At 30.4% G+C, this 21,084-nt stretch overlaps 1 protein-coding gene across 2 annotated transcripts; it reads right to left on the bottom strand.

Moving 5' to 3' along the window:
* Positions 1–588: 588 nt before the first annotated feature.
* LOC18033706 (aluminum-activated malate transporter 2) lies at positions 589–11,142 on the bottom strand. 2 transcript variants are annotated; one of them, XM_024179006.1, is made up of 6 exons: positions 10,772–11,142; positions 10,532–10,672; positions 10,006–10,385; positions 9,760–9,903; positions 9,063–9,468; positions 589–657 (listed from the first exon to the last, which is right to left on the bottom strand). In XM_024179006.1, the coding sequence occupies exons 1-6, from the start codon at positions 11,061–11,063 to the stop codon at positions 650–652; spliced, it is 1,371 nt and encodes a 456-aa protein (XP_024034774.1). In that variant the 5' UTR covers positions 11,064–11,142; the 3' UTR covers positions 589–649. The 2 variants fall into 2 exon arrangements, with proteins under 2 accessions (XP_024034774.1, XP_006424111.1); XM_006424048.2 differs by lacking the exon at positions 589–657 and having other exon boundaries at positions 8,782–9,468.
* Between the last annotated feature and the right edge of the window lie 9,942 nt (positions 11,143–21,084).

The following is a 21,084-nucleotide window of genomic DNA, read 5'->3' as shown; positions in this document are numbered from 1 at the left end:
GCTTTATTTAAGAGTGAATGAGGGGTGAATCGAAAGGCTTTTAATCCATTCCCAAACTTAATGAACCAAAACTTGCATCAATAAAAGGATGAGTAATAATATATCTACAAACTCTTGTACAATTATTTTTTCTACAAACTGATGTAGTATGATTTAATTAGTCGGATTAGATGTCTCTTGGTCCACATGATTTGTTTTTATTATTTTGTATTTTTATTCAACCAATGAATTAATATCAATTTAGTTTATACAAAAAAAGTTTATATAAGAGTTTGTGATTGTATTATCACTCAGAAAGGATATATATTCTTACATTTCTCAGTGTTGGCATTCATGACGATTTGTTTAAGTAGATGCAAATCCACTAGATTTCCCAAGCTAGTAAATTAAATTATGAAGGCAACAAGGAAAATTTCTAATGAATTATATGATCTCAATATTATTTTAACGACAAAGATATAATCAATGATACAAGAAGCTCTTTTCAATAATAGAAGAAAACTAATTTATAGAGTACCAATGTAATACTACTACATCGCAAAAAGACAGAAGAACACAAATTCAGCTCAATGAACATCAAAACCCTCACTATCAACCTATGGTCGTCTTCTATCTAATATGGGTGATAATATATAATACTTTGGGCATCTCATTCTGGTAAGCTTGATGGCTGATGAATTGTAATAACATGTTCGGGTTCACTGATCTTTGAACTTGTTCGCAATGGTGCTTGTTTAGGTTTCTCACTCTTGAATTTTGCAAACGAAGCAAGTTCTTGAACTGATTCTGCAATTTTCTCAGTGCAAGCAACTACATCAACCAATAAAGAAACCACTGTAATTGCCTGCATCACTTCTGAAATTTCAGTTTCCTTGCACAAACTAGCACTGAGCAAGGATTTTAGATTTTTGGCGGCAATTTTGGATTTTGTTATGTGGGAATCGGCAGAGCAAGGTTTTGTCATTGTTTTGATTGAAAATGCCAATTCTTTCAATGCCTTCACAGCTTCAGAACTCATATTTATGCATGCATCTTGCATTTTGCCGCGGATTTCTTCTGGTATCTGCAAGTAATTGATTTAGATCAATCAGCGCACGTCAGTGGCTGAGCCAGAAAATTGGCTCATGGACGGCAACATAAATAATAAATTAAATAATTAATGAAATAAGATATTAACTAACTATGTCATTTTTTAAAATAGTACCTTAACAAATTTAAGGACAAATAGAAGTCTAGATCGTCAATTGCATACTCTGGGGTGTGAACAAATCCGCCTCAGGATTCTTTTTTTCAAGGCTTCAACAATAAATTTTGAAAAAAGGGGAATTTCAGAATTACCTGTGTCTCGGTATTTAGAATTAGATAGCCATTAAGAGATTCAATCCTGTAGGCACAATCGCGGGTTTGGCTTCCAATCTTTAGATACTTTTTCCAGGGATGACGAAACCTGAACTTGCCGTGACCAGGCTCCCATCCAGCAAAATTAGCCTGCAAAAAATGTAATTGAATTCTCATTTATTTTTAATTTCATTATGTTGCAAATTTATGTGATTTATGTAAATCAAATTGGTGAATTTTAATCGTGAGAACTCACCAAGGATTCTTCAGTTTGTTTCGAGTTGAGCACACATTTATATCCTTCTAAAAATGTCATCTCCGGTTCCCCTTCTTGTGAAATTTTCAAGTACAGAGGCACAAAAGCTTCAAAGAAATTGGCAAGCTTGTCAATGTTGTTAGCTACCAAACTGTGAAGATCGTCGCCAGCCCAAACAGGGCAAATGAAAATGCAGACAAACAGTGCCGTAAAGATGCCGATGAGAATGGTTATTACTCTTTCATAAGCAATGCGCATCACTTCATCGTCGTGGTAAGCAGAAACAGATATCAAACTGAATGTCAAGATGAATATCATCAGCCCGTAATCGTATCTCGCCTTCATTTCAGGGAAAAATCTTAGGAATGACACTGCTGCAGCTGCATATTATATGTATTGATCACAACCCATAATTTTAATTTCATAAACTCGAAAAAACATTCTTGTCACAATGGGGGAACCCTGGGGCAGCTGCGCCCCCCCCCCCCCCCCCCCCCCCCCCGGTTCAAAAAATTCAAATGACATATTTTATTTAGTTAATTTAAGTTATATATTTTCCCTCTTGGATTAATTATATACATCAAATTCATTTCAAAATAACAAACAGATCACGTAAATAACATTATTTTATAATTTATTAGTTCAATTGCATAATTTAAATGCCCAAAGTCCAGTTGAATCCATTAAAAATAAGGTCTAAACATCTAATTTGATATTTGTTCTGATTTTGCCCAAATGCCCAACTGAATACCAAAATTAAATGTATTATTTAAAAAAACAAAAATTTCTAAAACTATATATCTACTCTTCAATCTTCACGATTTAGCTGCCATCTCTTAAAGTCTTTTAGCTTCTTAAGATTTGTAAGGAGAAATATTAATAAGATTAGAAAAGTAGTGAAATAAGATTGTAAATATTTTCCTCGTTAATATTTTATGGCGGTCATTTTGCCCCCCGATTTAATTTCCTGGCTATGCCATTGATTCTTCATTGTAAATTCAATTCAATTTGAGAAAAGTACCTAGTAGGAAGACGAAGAGCCCAAGGAGTATGGGCTCACCCTTTTCTCCGGGGAGGCTTGCTAAGTGGTGAGCACCAAATCCTAGAGCTGAAGCCAGAAATGTAGCTAAGCCTCTGTTTAAACCTCTGCTAAGTGTCCCTCCTGTGACATTATAATGTAGCACCCACAATTTGTTAAACTATATAACGAATTTGCGAGATTTGTAAGTGAGAGGAAAAGGCTTATACCTACAGAGAATTCGAATACAACAACAACAGTCAAAACAGCCCACATAGCAGAGATACCAAAACCTTTATATAGAGGTTCAAAGTAATAGAACAATGATACCAATGCAATGGCTAGTCCCACTTTGAATGAATGAATAATTCTTCTTGGATCTTCTCGTCCTAATCTCTTTGTCTTCTTTGCAAATTCAACGAGTTTGGCCATTAATTTACCAGGCAAGGACTTGATGCTCCCCCGAAAATGAAAGATCATTCCTTCCTTGTTATCAGTATCAACTGTCTGAGATGCCATTCGTACAGTAAATGCTTTAGTTTTTGCAATGGAGGTGTCCCTTTTTATAGATGCAAAGAAAGAGTGTCACGCCTATGTGTTAACAGAGAAAGACACTAGTCTAGATGAATCTGTCGAGTTATATACTTACACTCTTTCAGGTGAGATTGAGAAAATTGTTTATTCGCATGTTTTGGTGCGTAGCTAGCTGTCATTGACTCATTTGTACGTGCCCTTAGACCAGGGCCGGCCCAAGGACATGTGACGCCCTCGGGGGAAAATATGAAACGCGGCAATGAAGGAAAGAAGAGTGAAATGGACAGTGGCTACCATGTTTGTGCGACACATGTCTTTCCTAAAGTATTTAAAAGTCTCACCTAGAATGGTCTTGGTTGACCCCGTGGGAGTTGGTTGTATCAAACGCCAAACTCTGATTCATGAATCATGATAACAAAAATGCCGATATTACAAACCCCTTTCTTCTTCTTCCTTCTCATTTTTATCTCCCACTCAGGCACTCACACCTTTCTGTCTCACTGACAATACTCGCTCATTTCTCCATGTTTAACACCTTATTTCATCAATGATCATTATCCTCTCTCTCAAACCCTCATTTAGCACACCACAAATTTAAAAAGAGAAAAAAAAAGATAAAAACAGAAAATTGTATTGACAATTGTGTTCTTTATTTTGTTAGCACTTACTATCTTGTTAAAAATTTTTAAATTGATTTTTTATGCCTTTGAATTAAATTCCTTGGTCCACCATTGGATAAGGCCATAGAAAACTGACTAAGTTGCCTAAGGGATCTTTGTTTTCTTAACTTAATGATTTAGAATGACTTGACTTAATTAATTAAATTAATTATAAGTGTTTATTTTATAACGGGGTGTAATACCCTAATTCTTCTAAGGGTATTTAAGTCTTTTTAATTATTAGTGATCTTTTTACCCTAGCATAAAAAGAATAAGATGTCTTTCCCATTAAGAGAGAGAGAGAGAGAAAGAGAGATCGGCTAAGATAAAAAAAAAAAAGAGAAAAAGAAGAAGAAAGTCTTCTTCTTCCTTCTCATTTGCAGAAAATATACTAACACGGTGTTATTTCGAAAATCATAGGAATTTGTCAAATTTATTTTGATTCTGAACTTTGGATATGTTAAACTAGACATCTTATAGAATGTTTTCAAATTTGTTTTAAGCTAATCGGATGAGATTTCAATTAGTTACGATTTTTCAAATTCAGGTCTGAAAACTTGGCAGTTTTTTATTTTAGTGAAGAACATAAATTATGAAATTATTTTTACCATAGCTAGACTTCTTCAAAAATTATGAAATTTGGATCAGTGATTTTTATATATGTCTAGTGTGATTCTGTAAATTTTCATGATCTTATGATAAAACAATAAATTATTTGTATTTTTAAAGCAAGTATGTTCAAAATAGAAAATTGTTTGGCAGTATTGATGATGTCTGAAACGTAAATTATTTTCAATAGTTTTTGCAGGACTTAAGTTATGAAATGTTTATCAATGAATTTTCAATATGTCAGCATATGGTCTGTAAAACTTGAGATTCTTTCAATGAGGGAATAATTTATTAAAAATCGGAGAACATGGACTGTTCTGTTTTGAGGGCTGAATATTGAGGACATTTGAGGTTGGGTTTAGAAGCTGTTTAAAATGAGATATTTGAGGACATTAGAGTTTATGATTGAGACTTGATTATATCTTATGAGAATTTTATTGATGATTTTAGGTCGATGATTGTTGTGAGCGAAATGCAAAATCAAGTGCACCAAAATAATCACAGAAAAATAAAAGACACAAAATTTAACGTAGTTCGGCAATATGTCTACATCCACGAGAGTAAGAGAAAATAATTGTATAACTAATAATTATTAGAGTACAAAATTTGAATAAAGAAAACTCACTTTGCAAAACTCAAATACACTAGTACTCTCACACACCTGAAAGGAAAAACCTCTCAATTACAAATTCTCCAATTGCTCATTTTGTTAACAATTCTACAATTGAATTGTTTCTCTCTCAATTTTGGGATGCCATAGAATGAAGAAATGACTTCAATTTATAGGCTTCAAGCTTGCACTATTCCACCTAACCCAAGCAATTTGTCAATGGCGCCCATTTATCTCAATTTGACAAATATGCCAACTTTTGCATTTTTCTTCATTTGGTTGGTGGCCTTTTGAAATTTAGATGCTACATGCATGTGCCCAACATTGATTTTTTCAACAATGATATCAATATGCATTTTGTTACATGATGATGCCAAGAGGTAAGTAAACTAGACTTTTAAATGAATTACAATAAACAATATATATGTTTGATTAGTCTGAAAAGCCTAATTTTGATATGTATGAATATGGATTTATAAGTCTCTGCCCATATGTTTATGTGATGTGTTATTATGTGTTGAGTGTGATTATGTACATGAACATATGTATGTGTGAAATTTCATTGACATAAGCACGAAAATGCATTAAGTTTTCTATGATTGAGAAAGTGGATTTTAACAAATGAAATTTATAGTTTATGAGATTTTGCATTGAGGACCACCTCTTGAAGTTGTGTGGGGGTCACCTCTTGAGACTAGCGGAGGCCACCTCTCGAGGACCGACGTGCTGCGAAGTGCCACGCATAGTGCAAAGTGTCACATTACAGGATATGTATTTTGTTAAAAGAAAATGTGAAAGTTTAAAAATGACGGAAAGAGATTTTTAAAAATTTGTTTCAAATATTTTGAAAAGATCATGGCATATCATCCATTTGCATTATGTATAAGTATGTATGTATTTTGGTATAAGAAAAACTAGTTTGCTTACTAAGTTTTGTACTCATTATAGTTTATTGTGATTCAGTTTTCAGAAGTTAGGATTGATTTATGATGAGCAATGAGGACTTGAATTGAGGACGATAGATGGTTTGACCAAATTTTTAGATTATTCCGCTGCCTATTATATTCGAGACTTGAATTGTTATCAATTGTAAGGAGATATCCTAGTACGCAAGGGAGTTGTGGTTAGATTTGCCCTCAGAGTTCGTGATGGGTGTTACACGAGGATTTTATTTTATAATGGGAAAATCCCTAGGTTTTATACAATATCCGAAAACATCCTTCCATTAATTCACCGTATTTTAATGTTATTTGCTAATAATTTATTGAGGGGAAAATAAGATATTCAATTAAAATGATACAAAATATTTTAAATTAAAATTTTTACAAAATTAAACAATACTAGAAAATATGAAAAATTCATTAATTTTTTAATGAAGTCAACGATGATATAGTTTGATATAACCAGTGAATTATTGTCATAAGCAACAATTATAATAAACACAATGTATTTAAATCATTGGAAAAAAAATTCAAAAATACCACCAATTTTTATGTGCTTGCACTGTGCTGAATATCTTATTAATTTTCAACTCAATTCAAATCATTTCACCAAATTTGAGCATGCCACATGACTAGTATTCTAGTAAACACCAAATGTTTCAATATAATACAGAAACAAAAAAAGACAATCTACAACGGGTAGATTGTTGTTGTACAATTTTCAGCAATTTATTTTCATGTCACAAAAACTCATCTCCAATTACAGTTGCATCATGCATCCTTGCTGCCATAGTAAACACAACTCTTATAGTTAAATCATATCTTTTTTTTTTTTTTTTGTGTAGATGAATGTTTGTTGTCTAAATCATACATTTTCTATCATTACGGTTAGAATTTCAGTATCAACAAACACAATTTCCATCCCATAATAACAATCCTTGTACACACATCCACATTATCATTACCTAGTATGAAAGTTAAAAAAAAAAAAAAAACCGCTACTTAATATAGAAGCAAAAAGAATTAATTCAACTCATGTTACGATAACTGGTGAAAACACCATTGAAATTTCTTTGAAATGTCATTATTGGAAATAAAAGAATGATTATTTGAGAAATATGTCGCATCAATATTAACTCAACTTGCTTCCGAAATTTATTTTGAACTTTACCATCATTCTTTTTTTTACCATTCTTGTCTCCTCAAGTCGGCTGACAATATAATTAGAGAGTATACTTATACGAATATAAAAATGTGATTATTTTTTGTACTTAAATCTAAGGTTTATAGGGCTTTTATGGCGCCAAAATGAAGAGTGGAGGGCAGCAAAATTGAAATAAGTGCAAAATGATAGCTTGAAATAGAAGTTTTTCATCTTTTTTGGGATTGCGTATTTAATAGGATTAGCTAAAAATCATTTTTAGTTACATGTCAGCTTTTTTTTTTTTAATTTTCTCTTAATTGAAAATCCTATTTTGCCCTCAATGGATTACTAGCAAATGACATTAAGCTAACAGTGAATTAAGAGAATAATGTCTTAGGCTATTATTTAAAAATATGGGTGAAATGAGCTATTGCACGAAATCCTATGGGTGAGAAATATTTTTTTCCTTTTTATAATTTAATGAGACTTTTCAGATGATTTTGATGGAATAAAAGAAGCCATCTTTTTTTTTTGCTTTTTACTAAATGTAAAAATATAACTACTTTATTATTAGTTTTCCTTACCTACTCCCAAAATCCACGCATCATCTACCCAACTAATATAAACTCATTATTATTATTATTTTGGCCGACATCCCTCCTCATTTTGCTGTTACTTCACTCGTTAAGTTCTTGAATTTTCCATGCATTATCAATTGTCATAAATATTATTCTGAAGCTTTTTATATAATTATACAACATGTATTTATAAATTTTTTTTAATGAATTGGATTCTAATTCATGCCTTAGTGTGTGATTCTAGGTTTAGGCCATTGGGGTAAGGAAGTGCTCTATCATTGTCCAATTTATATTGCTTTTGCTTATAATTTTAACATTTAAATTTGATAAGGGTACAAATGTAAAAGCATAGGTTTTCAGTTTTTTAAAGTTAAAAAAAAAGTTAACACTTATTTTAAGATATTCAGACAATAAATAAACATGTTATTCAAATTTAGAAAATAAATAAACATGTTAGTTAGATTCAGACATTCAAAGCCTATTCACAATTGAGATTACTTGGATCTATTTAGATTTCAAATAAAAAAATAAATGCCACCTAAGAGTAATTTGGGGTAAATGCTCATTACCTTTCTATAGTTTGTAAAATGCCTTAAACACATCCTTCATTCTCAAATTTCCCTTAATTTGACAATTTTATTCTTGATATAAATTTGGATAATAATTCAAATAAATGAGACAAATTATTAATGAATATTTAATTATGAATGATTAATAAAAAAATATTTTCACTATTATTCAAATTTACTCTGTAATGTAATAATCATGTAAAATGAATTTGTCTAAAAGAGAGAATATTTGAAAACAAATGATAAACAAATTTCTAATTTGAAATATTAGAGGTAATTATCTAATTTTCTAAATTAAATTAGAAGATATTTTAAAAATTCATTCATTTTATTAGAATTTAGTGTTGATCAATATGTAACATACAAAAAATATTAATGTGAAAGGAATTAAGTAATTAACAAGCTAAAAATTATTTATATTATAATATTTTTTTTAAGATAAGTTAAAATTTTACTTGACAGAGAGAAGCATGAGCCAGGAATGATGCTTGTTAGACGGATGAAAATTAATCTTAATTTGCGCATATAATCAATATGAGGTAAAGAAATGAGAAACTAGGTTTTAATTTCCGTAGGAGAAGCAAACTAATTTACAGTACACATATAATACTAATACACTGCAAAAAAACAGAACCCTTCTGTCGTTGGCTAGTGGTACATTCATCACAAATTCACCTCAGTGAACATCAGAACATACAAAATTAATCATCACCATCAAAGTATCAAGCTATGGTTTTATATATAATACATTATATGGTCGATAATTAATACATAATACTATGAAGGCAATAACGCATCTCATTCTGGTAAGCTTGATGGCTGATGGATTGTAATAACATGTTCGGGTTCACTGATCTTGGAACTTGACCGCGATGGTGCTTTTTTAGGTTTCACACTTTTGAATTTTGCAATAGAAGCTAGTTCTTGAACTGACTCTGCAATTTTCTCAGTGCAAGCAACAGCATCAACCAATAAAGAAGCCACTGTAACTGCTGGTATCAAGTCTAAAATTTCAGTTTCCTTGCACAAACTAGTACTGAGCAAGGATTTTAGATTTTTGGCAGCAATTTTGGATTTTGTAATGTGGGAATTGGCAGAGCAAGGTTTTGTCATTGTTTGGATTGAAAATGCCAATTCTTTCAGTGCTTTCACAGCTTCATAACTCATATTTATGCATGCATCTTGCATTTTGCCACGGATTTCTTCTGGTATCTGCCAATAATTGATTTAGATCAATTAGCATACATCAGTGGCGGAGCCATAAAATTGACTTATACGGGGAACATAATAATTAAATAGTATATTAACTATGTGATTATTGGGAGCAATTATGTCACCAACTATGTAATTTCTTAAAAATATTTACAAACTTAAGGGAAAATAAAAGTCTACCAGGTGAATTGCATGCTACGTGCAGAGAATAGATTTGTCCCTGTCACACATATTATTTTTTTCCCTAGAATTTAACAATAAATATTGGAAAATAGGGAATTTCAGAATTACCTTGGTCTCAGTATTTAGATAGCCATTCAGAGCTTCAATTCTGTAGGCACAATTGCGGGTTAGGCTTCCAATCTTTAGATATTGTTTCCAGGGATGACGAAACCTAAATTCGCCGTGACCAGGCTCCCATCCAGCAAAATTAGCCTGCAAAAATACAATTGAATTTTCATTTTTTTTTTTTGGGCATCAAGTCACAAATTTATGTGATTTATAATGAAACTTGTGTACTTAATTTCGAAAGCTCACCAAGGATTCCTCGGTTTGTTTCGAGTTGAGCACACATTTATATCCTTCTAAAAATGTCATGTCCATTTCTCCATCCTGGGGAATTTGAAAGTATAGAGGCCCAAAACCTTCTAAGAAATTGGCAAGCTTATCAATGTTGTTAGCTACCAGATTGTGAAGATCAGTGCCAGCCCAAACAGGGAAAATTAAAATGCACACACACACCGCCGTGAAGCCACCGATGAGAATCGTTGATACTCTCATATGCGCCATGTGCCACACCTCATCGTCACGGTAGCCGGAAACAGATATCAAACAGAATGTCAAGATGAATATCAGCAACCCGTAATCGTATCTCGCCTTCATTCGAGGAAAAAATCTGACGAATGTCACTGTTGAAGCTGCATATATATAAATTTCACACAAACCAATTAGACGGGGACGAGAAATATCACCCAGTAAACACCAAAGGCAGGTAATAAGTTTACCAACTTGAAATAACACTCTTGATATACATTGTGTACGCAAATTTATTTTAGATAATTACCTAGTAGGAAGACAAAGAGCCCAAGGAGGATGGGCTCACCCAATTTCCCGGAAAGGTTAGCTAAGTGGTGTGCACCAAATCCTAGACCTGCTGCCAAAAATGTAGCCAAGCCTCTGTTTAATCCTCTGCTAAGTGTCCCTCCTGTTACGTATATAAAAATAATTTAGCACCCACAATTTGTTAAATCATATGTCAAACCCAAAATTTGCTAGATTTATGTGTAAAATGGGAAGCCCTTACCTACAGAGAACTCAAATACAACAACAACAGTCAAAACAGCCCACATGGCAGAGACACCAAAGCCATCATAAAGTGGTTCAAAGTAATAGAACAATGAGACCAAAGTGATGGCTAATCCCACTTTCAGTGAATGAATAATTCTTCTGGGATCATCCTGTCCTAATTTCTTTGTCTTCTTTGCCAATTCAATAAGCTTGGACATTGATTTTCCAGGCAAGGACTTGAGGCAATGCCAAGCACCAGAGATGATTCCTTCCTTCCTATTATCAACTGGCTGAGATGCCATTTCCATGGCGAATTTTCAGAAAGGACAAAGAGCTTTATTTTTCGGTTTTTGCTGTGGAGTTGTTACTTCTTATAGATACTGAAGAGTGTCACGCGCACAGGCAATAGTTATGACTCTTTATAAGCTTGTGTTTATAGGTGAGAAAAATGTTTGCGGACAATTGAAAATGTCATTTTCACACATTTCACCGAGGTAAACACGGTTTGGTGTGTAGCTGGCTGTCAGTTGATGTGTTGCAGAGCATCCAAGAAAGTTCACTCTGCAGAAAGAGACTTAAAGGTGGAAGGTTATTTTGGACTTTAGGAGTATGATTTTATATCCTAAAGGAAAATGATAATCAAATTAAACAATGACAGAAGGGTGATAAAATTATTGATAAGTTAGTGCGAGTTTATTTATATTTTTTAAATTAAATGAGTAAATCGGTGTCAATTTATTCTTACTTTATTATCATTTTGTTTTCTTTTTCTGTCTGAATATCATTACAACGTTCCAAAACGTAACCCAGAATTTGATACGTTTAACATTTTTATCAAATAAATATAATGAAAAACTTGTGATCTGTACTTAGGCTCCTTGGATGTGACTATCAATTTAATTTGAGTCTAGAAAATTAAGGTGATTTTATTCGATTGATATCTATTTTACACTTGAAACTTTGATCTCATAACAACAATTATTATGGCTCTCTAAAAACTAAATATTAAAGAAAAATCACAGTCACTCTCACAAGTCTTCTGGCTTATGTCATGTACAAGCAACAAAATTGATAAATAATTTTATTTTTATCTTTTAGTAGCACAAGATAGAATAAAGAAAGGGTAATTTTTAAAAACCTCCCCTGAGGTTTGAGGCTGTTGCAAGTAGATGGTGAAAATCATTTTATTTGTAAAAAACCCCCTATCGTCAGTTAAAATTTTCATTGACTAACTGTTGACTTTGAAAAGACAATATACCCCCAATAATAGTTTATAGACCGACACAACTAAAGTACAAGGGCTGAAACTTATGATGCGTAAACCACAGACTTTATTTTTTTGACATTTTTGCCCTTTACAATTCCAAATATTTACAATTTCATAAGTAATTAAAACAATTATTTTCACCATGATCAAGTTATTGATATTTCCTTAAAATCTTAAAAAAATTAAAATTACAAATCTTAAAATTTATAAAAAATATGCTACTGTTTTTCTATTAAATTTTCTGCTGTTTCTCGGTAAATTCGCTGTTATTTTGTATATGGCGCTTGCCGGAAAATGGTCACGATACCTTTTGAATGGGTAATGACGGGGATTGATAGTAAAAGTTTGTATTTCTTAAATTTTTTTACATTTGACAACTCACTAATTCATGTGTAGGTCTATTTAAATTTTGTTCTTGTTTATGGAGCTTGTTGGAAAATGGTCATGATGCATTTTGAATGGGTAATGATGGGGATGGGCAGTAAAAGTTGCTTGTGTTATTTGAGCTTTCAGAATCCATTAAGGTAGTGTTTACTTGTTGGAGTGGGAGTGTGGAGTGTGGATTCCTCCCACTCCAGTGTTTACTTACCTTAAAAAAGGGGGGGGGAGTGGGAGTGGGAATCCGTGGGTCTCACTCAATTTTGGAGTGGGGAGTGGGATTCCCACTCCCATGGGGGGAGGTGGGAGTGGGAATCCACTCCCCCCCTCTTCCCATTTTATCCTTATAATTAAAATTAAAATAAATAAATAATATTTAATAAAATAAATAAATAATATTTAATAAAATAAATAATATTATATTTATTAAAAATAATAATTATATCATATTTATTTTATTAAATTTAATAAAATAAAAATAAATAAATATTATATTTAAATTAATAATATTAAACATTAATTTTAATAAATATTAATTATTTATTTAATTAATAATAATAAATATTTTATTCTAAAAATATATTAATTTTGTACTATATTATCAATAATAATATTTCATTTGTGTTGCTATTATTAATAATTTTTATTCACATAATTTAAATTAAAATTAATAAAAAATTATGATTTACATAATTAAGAATATTAGTAATTGTTATTAATTTATAAATATAATAAAATATTTATTTTATTTTCCAAATATATTTTTTATTAATTTTTTAATTACAAATTATAATTCTGTACATAAGGATAAAATTGTAATTTAAAACAATTTACTCCCAATCCAAGACAAAGTAAACAAATAATTGAGATTCTGATTGACAATCCATACTTTCATTTAGTCTAAGTAAACACCCTACTCCCACTCCCACTCCACACTCCTAATCCAAGGATTCCCACTCCTCAGGATTCCCACTCCAATCCAAAAAGTAAACGCAGCATAAGAGTAGAGGGGAAGAAGAAATGCAAATTGTTTGTGTGTGTGCCGCTTGTGAGCCTTAAATTAATGTGCAAGCCAATTGTCATATTGCAAAACAATTATATATATATTTTAAGTTTGTAATTTTTTTTAAAGATTTTAAGGAAATATCAATAACTTGATCATGGTGAAAATAATTGTTTTAATTACTTATGAAATTGTAAATACTTAGAATTGTAAAGGGCGAAAATGTCAAAAAATAAAGTCAGTGATTTACGCATCATAAGTTTCAGCCCTTGTACTTTAGTTGTGTCAGTCTATAAACTATTATTGAGGGTAATATTATCTTTTTAAAGTCAACAGTTAGTCAATAAAAATTTTAACTGATGGTAGGGGGTCTTTTACAAATAAAATGATTTTTGTCATCTACTTATAACAGCCTCAAACCTCAAGGGAGGTTTTTAAAAATTACCCAATAAAGAAAAGCAAAATTTGAACTCCTCAGAAGACAGGGCCGCCCACCTGCCTCTGTCCTGCTCTCTCTCTCTCTCTTATCTGTATCCCTATTGTCAAAGATTTTTCGAGTTGTAAACAACATTGAACTGAAAGTGACCCAGCTTTCATCTTGATGGCGTTAGGTTTGAAAATAACTATAGTATTTAAATGTCATTCAACTAATGAAAACGACAACCTAATAAGAGCAGCTTTGATTCTGTTTCTTATAGCCCCCACGCTTATAAAAGAGGAGAAATTTTCTCCTCAAATATAGGTGTCAACCGGAGCCTCAGTCATCAATTAGTGATTACGTCTCTGAAATAAAATTTTCTTTACATTCTATATATAAGATAGATGTGAACGATTATTATATGAAATTTCTATGATATGTTGACCTAATGATCAAAAGTTAAAATTTTGTATTTGGTTTGATGTAATATTTGATGTGTCACTTTGTTAATTCATAAGTTCTATAAGACACCATTAATAAATAAATAATCACATAACTAATTAATTGAAATACGAGATCGAGATGTGCATAATAGGTAATGTCACTTTAGAGGAAAATAGCGGGCCAGAAGTCTCAGTTGGATTTAAGTTGTAACTGGGCCTTATCCTCAAAATCTAGTAGAAGCAATGAGTAGGCCTGGCCTCTTGACACCCCTCAAAATTCCTTGTAAAATCCATTATTTTAATTGAAATTACCTAAATAACTAAAAATAATTTAATTTATTTCTTATTTTTTGAATGAAAATTTAATTGAACACAAGAAAAATATTATTTTAACAAGCTTTTTTACACCCACACCATTTCATAATTTATATTTAATTAAAAGTTATTTTTTGAGAAAATTATAAGAGTTTATAGTTATGAAAATAGAAACTGTGTGATAAAATGAAAAATAAATTAAGATTTTAGGATTTGTATGTATTTTATAAATGAAAACTAAAGAAATATTTTCTTTAGGATGAAACCTTATGAAAATATAGTTAATTTTAATATATAAATTTGTATTTTATAACTGGGCTTATTTTAAAAACCAAAATTCAAAAGAGGTGTTATAAAGATTTGAAAGGGATGTTAAAAACTCCACTGATTAAGAATTTTATAATGCGAGTTAAACTATTGCACTCCTCCAAAAATCTCTTAAAACTCTTTTAAGTATTTTATTACTTTGACCTCCATTAAAAGTACATGAAATGATTAAAAAAAGAAAAGTCTAATGAAACCCACTTTTTTTTTAGCAAAAACCCAGTTATAAGATAGAATTAATTTCTTCTGCTAAAATTCTCTCCATCCACATATTATTTGTATATTTTTTTCTTGAAATTTTTTTACACCCGCATGTCATAAGTCCTATCTTAGCAACATTTATCTTTTTTAAGAATTTGAAATTGAGGAGAAAATTATCATGCAAGCAGAAGGATTGATAAAAAAAAAAAGGTAAGTTTTTCTTTAATTGTTTTTCATTATTATTTGTGAACAATTTTTTTTATTATGTTCGATTGTAATTATGAGAAAGTTGAAGAAAAAAAAATGTTGAAATGGTGTTCAAGGAGGAATAGCCATCATTAAGGTTATTTTTTTAATCATTAATGAAAGTGTTATGAGAAATTGTAGTGTTTTTAAATATTTTAATGGGCTGATTAAAGAAAAGGGGTTGGTAGAGAGTTTCGAAAAGATGCCAATAGTCCAACTCCTATGGTGCGTATGATCCCATGGGCTTTCGGCTTGGCCATTTACAGCAGTATGATGTGGGCCTGCTGATGAAAGCCAGGCAAATGTTGTAAATGAAACAGAAAGCATTGTTAATAGTTTGATGTGTTATCAAATCCAGAGTGCTACTAGATTAATGTATCTAAATATGATGATTGAACAATGTTCTGTCATTTTTTATTTTCCCACTTTCACAGTGGGATATATAGTTTGCATATCAAAATATGATATTTGACATGTTATTTATCGAGAGAAGTTATAAATATGATGATTGAACAATGTTCTGGAGGCTGCGAACTTACTAAAAAAGCCATGCTTAAATATAAGTGGAACGTATTTATTATCCAATCTTAAGATGGCAAATAAGGATTGGAGGATGGCAATTACTCTTCTTGAAACTAGCATTCTTAGAACTAAAGAGAGGAGGCGAAAAGATGGGAAAAAGTTCTTTGTTCTTGCTTGTTCTTAGCTGAATCCTTTGGAGCCACTAGAGTCATTAGATATTATGGGTGATTGTTTCACAGTGTTTACTTTTTGTTTCTAATTTTTTTTTTTTATATAGAAAACTAATTTGAAATCTTTTAGATTTATTATTGAATTATTGAGTTGATTGCTTTTAATATTTCCATTTTATCAAGATAAGCCACGGTTTATGTTACATGTGTGTTAAATGTAAAGAATAATTGCATTTGGTTTAATTAAACTAAGTTGTATTTTGCAGTAAATTACTTTAGGGATGTGTTAGTAATATTAAATTTTATTAGAATTAGAATTTATATTATTTAGAGTGTAAATAAGTCCACTCTTTGATTAATGTTTGAAAACAACCTGTTACTCTTTGTATATGGGTGATTATTGCTCTCTTATTTCATGGACATTGTGATCACTAATAACCAGTGCTACACCCTTCATCGAAAGAGTAGTTTACAAGCAATGCTATATCCTATATGTCACGGCTTTACAAGGCACTATCATAATCTACATATTGATTGGAATAATTTAGTATTAACAGCAATGCAAATTTCGACTTTCAAACTCGTTATAAGCTCCAAAACAAATACCAAATTTCAAGGAAAAAATTATAATATATAAGAGATCAGTTCAATGACATATATAGAAGGATCAGTGGACTAGCACTTCTATAATCCTCCAAGCAGACTTCTAATTTTTTATTGTTACTTATTTTAAAATAAAATAATAATATTTATGTGCGTATTTAAATCATTTTATTTCTCTGTTACATTTGTCTTTTGAAGAATCTTAAGCATCCCACTATATCAGGTGCTGGAATGAAATCTTTGGTGGGTCTCAGTGTTTATGATGCCAAATTATATTCTCTTAATTCAATCATAAAATATTTCAATATCTTACGACATTTTGGCTGAAAAGTTGCGCATTGAGATGCCGATGAACCTAACTTCAATATTTTTCTTTCAAAAGTTCCTCAAAGTTTAATAATAAGCTCCACTTACGCATGTCTAAGGCTAAGAATAAGGTACAAAGAGGGGGAAATTATTTTTCTAGCTAAGTGACTAAGGCAGTGCATTATACTTTAATGTTCAGTCAGAGGCAACTCAACTACATGTATTTTGTTTAAAAGACAAATATAGTTTCAGAGTATAATTAATTAAACTGAAAAAGATAGTTACACCCTCAAAATTCAGGAAAATGGTTATGGAGATCTTTAAATTTTTAATAAGAGATACAAAGATCCCTTTATGACCATAATACTTATTGAATTTGGTAACTAAAATGTTGATTTTAAAATTTTTTAGTAAATGTAAATGCAAATATAAATAATTTAATATGTGTAATAGAATAATAATATTAAAATATAATTTAATATTTAAAATAATTTTGAAAATATAAATTTTCATATTTATTTTAATAAATATATGTATTTATTATAAAGAATTTCAATAAACCTTTGGGTTAAATAGATTTTACACTTAATAAAATATATCTCACATATCAGCAATATTAAAATTATTTAAATAATACCCAAAATAATTTAAGTTTTTATATATTTATTTTAATATTGCGTTTCTATTTATTGTAAAATTTACTTTAATATAATAAAATATGTCTAATAGATTGTAAAATAAGAAATTTTTTTTATAACATGGAAATTATTTTAAAATGTATATAGTGTTAAATTTATTGTAATACTATATTTCTATTTATTATAAAAAAAATAGGAGTCAAGTTTTTTTAGTTAATGAGTTAAAAGGTATTATGATAAAAAAAAATTTTGGTATCCCTTATTAAAAACGTAGTGTCTGCATGATTATTTTCTCAAACTTTCAGGGGTATAACTATACTTTTTCCTTAATTAAAATACTAAATCTTGAACTTTTGTGTAAAGTCATTTTTTCAGCACTAGAAGGAAAAAGAAGTGGTGCTTATCTCACTTTGTTGAATTTTTATTGTGTTTGGTGAAATGGGTTTTCACTATATATGGATAAGAATTTTCGTTTTCAGGACACGTCAAGGCTTACCCAAATGGTGACATTCCCTTCAAATGTTAAAATAGTTACAACGTTGACGCTTTTGAGTTCAATTTTTAAGCTTTGTCTAATTACAGCCAAAAAATGCATCACATATCCGTTTGGAATTTTCTTTTCGGCTTTTGTTATTTGCAATAAAGGCTGCCTTTATGATTATTGCCCACTTCAAGCTTGATTGAATTCATGTTTTCAACATAATCCAGTTCCGAATTTTCTTTAAATCCTTTCAATTTTAATGTTCAATGTACCTGAAGTTTGGCTTATTGATTGACTATGAAATTTCGGCTTCAACTTGAAAATCCAGCGATTAATAAAGTGGTAATTGAGATAGACATTTGAAAATAGGGGGAAAAAATAAAGAAAGAAAAGTAATTGAGACAAAATGAGATCATAGCAGTTCAAATAAACTTAATTTCTATTGAGCTTTTAAAAATTTTGGAATATCGAGTAAAGCTTTTAGAGATTTTGTAAGGATACAAGTTGCATGTGCATTTTTGTCTATGTATAATTAAGATTTAATAAATTTTATTATTTTTTAATGACCAAAAGACTCTTTTTATTAATATGACTTTTTGAATTAATAATAAAATCTCAGAGATTTGTGGTAATAATCTTAGTTTATAGCTTTCATCTAATTTTCTAGGCTCGTTTACTTTAGTAAAAAATTTAAAATATAGACTTTGAACGCCTTTGCTTTTCAAGGCAGCATAAAGAATGATGAAGGAATATTGTCAATTGTGGACAAGATCAGTCTATGGTTTTCTAGGAATAAAGTGATATATTAACATGTCAAAAGATTAATATAAAACAAACATTTGCTCTTGAAGTGGTTGTCCATTTTAAGATGTAGTCTTCATCACATGATTTTGATTTCAATTTGGCCCACTTGAGGCTTTAAATGGAAGCAATAAGAAGTCTATGTAAATTGTCTTTAGTAGCTTAGACGATTAAAACTCTCTTAGTAAAGCACAAGAAGTCAAAACCTAGCACCAAATATGTGATAAGTGTAGTAATGTATTAAAGTGATACATGCACTAACAAATCATTGAAAAGTATCTGCAAATTTCTCCATCCTTGGTATAAAAAAAGGGAAAAAAAAACTTTTATATTGAAATTGGTATTAAAGTCTCTGGTGGAAGACAACTCAAATCCCACCTTTGCCTTTGCTTTTTGCACTGTTTGTTCTGTTCATCACTTCTTAATAAATGTCATCTTGTGTGGTTTGTATGAACACTGAATCCACTAACAATTTTAGAGAAGTTCTGATTTCGTACGTAACTAGACATGAAACCCGATCTATTTCCATTAGAGCTGGCAAAACGGGTCATCGGGTCGTGTTCGTATCGTATCAGCTTCGTGTCGTGTCAAATTTAGGTCGACCCAAACCCGACCCATTTAATAATCGTGTCAAAATATTGAGACCCAAACCCGACACGGAAAAATAATCGGGTTACCCAATAACCCGTTTAATATCTATATATTGAACAAAAGTTACATCAAATATTTACACACTATCATACATACTTATGTACATAAATATATACATACATACATAATTTATCGATATTATAAAATATACATATCTACCAATATATTACACATGTACACTATTGAGGTTTTAATTTTATATATATATATATATATAATATTATATATCAATATTATAAAATATACATGTCTATCAATTTTTATACATTTACACTATTGAAGCTCTAAATGTATGTAAAATTTTATAAATAAAACACTGTGTTTATATTCACCATTTTAAAGAATAAAAAGAGAAAATCATCTCTAATATTTGAGTTTTAATTATAAGAATATGTAAATTGTTTTAAAATAGAAAATATAATCGGGTCATTGATCGGGTAAATGAGTCAAGAATTTTAACCCAAACCCGACACGGAAAAAAATCGTGTTGACCCGGACCCGACCCATTTAATAATCGTGTTAAATTTGACGACCCATACCCATTTATTTATGTCGTGTTCGTGTCGGGTAATCGGATCGTGTCAAATTTTGCCAGCTCTAATTTCCATTATACAGAGCGTAATTAGAGGAAAAAAAAACTTATTACAAATTGCAAAGTCATAAAACAATCAATAAATTGGCTAATTTTGAACTCTACAGTCACTACTAGCTGGATATGAGCTGTTGATGCTTGTTATGGAACAAATTGAAAGGCCGGCGCTTATTATGATCATATTCTGTTTTACATACGCAAAATGTGCAAGTTGGATTGACCTCGGCCTGTAAATCAAGTGAAAAATTGGGAACTTGACAACGGTTGTCTCCTAACACATTCTCACTGTTAATTAATGTTATAACTCTGTCCTTTTTTATTTTTATTTTTATTTTGATATTAATACCCTTACAACAACATTAGAGATATTATTTAAAATAAAAATTATAAATTTACTAAGTAACTTGTTTTTTTTTTATTTTACTTTTAAATTTATTAAGCAAATGTTGAGTCAAATATAAATAAAAACTTCTAAATTTATTAATAAATGTTGAGAGTATATTTTAAAGTGTAAATAGCCCTACCATTAGTTTTAATTTGAGCCAAGGTATAATAATATTAGGAATCCTAACAATTGAGTTCTAACTGATGTGACATTTATTTAGTGGATGATAGAATAATAATTTTATTAATTATGAAATTTACTATTAAATAAATGAATGCCACGTTACAATTGAGACTCAAGTTGGAACTCAATTATTAGAATCTCAGTCATTATTAATTAATATAAGCTAGTAATTAAAATTGGAAGAGACAACTTCAATGTTAAGATACAAACTGGACCTCGATGTTAAAATACATATGTGAGCTCTACTGTCTAAAGCCTCTTTAGTGAAGTACAAACTCGAGCTCAATATTAAAATACAAGAAAAACATTGACAAAAATCAAAATCATCCCGCACATATTTTTTGATTCTTGTTTCCAAACCCCATGAATTATAATTTTCAAGCTAATTCGCAGTATCAATCA

The sequence above is a fragment of the Citrus clementina genome, unplaced genomic scaffold (assembly GCF_000493195.1).
Source record: "Citrus clementina cultivar Clemenules unplaced genomic scaffold, Citrus_clementina_v1.0 scaffold_8, whole genome shotgun sequence".
Classification (NCBI taxonomy): Eukaryota; Viridiplantae; Streptophyta; class Magnoliopsida; order Sapindales; family Rutaceae; genus Citrus; species Citrus x clementina.
This window is presented reverse-complemented; position numbering and strand designations above follow the sequence as displayed.

Coding starts and splice junctions, on each gene's coding strand:
- LOC18033706 (XM_024179006.1), bottom strand. CDS start 11,063: ATGGAAATGGCATCTCAGCCAGTTGATAATAGGAAGGAAGGAATCATC. Junction 10,673..10,771: donor TGTATTTGAGTTCTCTGTAG/GTAAGGGCTTCC, acceptor TATACGTAACAG/GAGGGACACTTAGCAGAGGA. Junction 10,386..10,531: donor GCTCTTTGTCTTCCTACTAG/GTAATTATCTAA, acceptor ATATATATGCAG/CTTCAACAGTGACATTCGTC.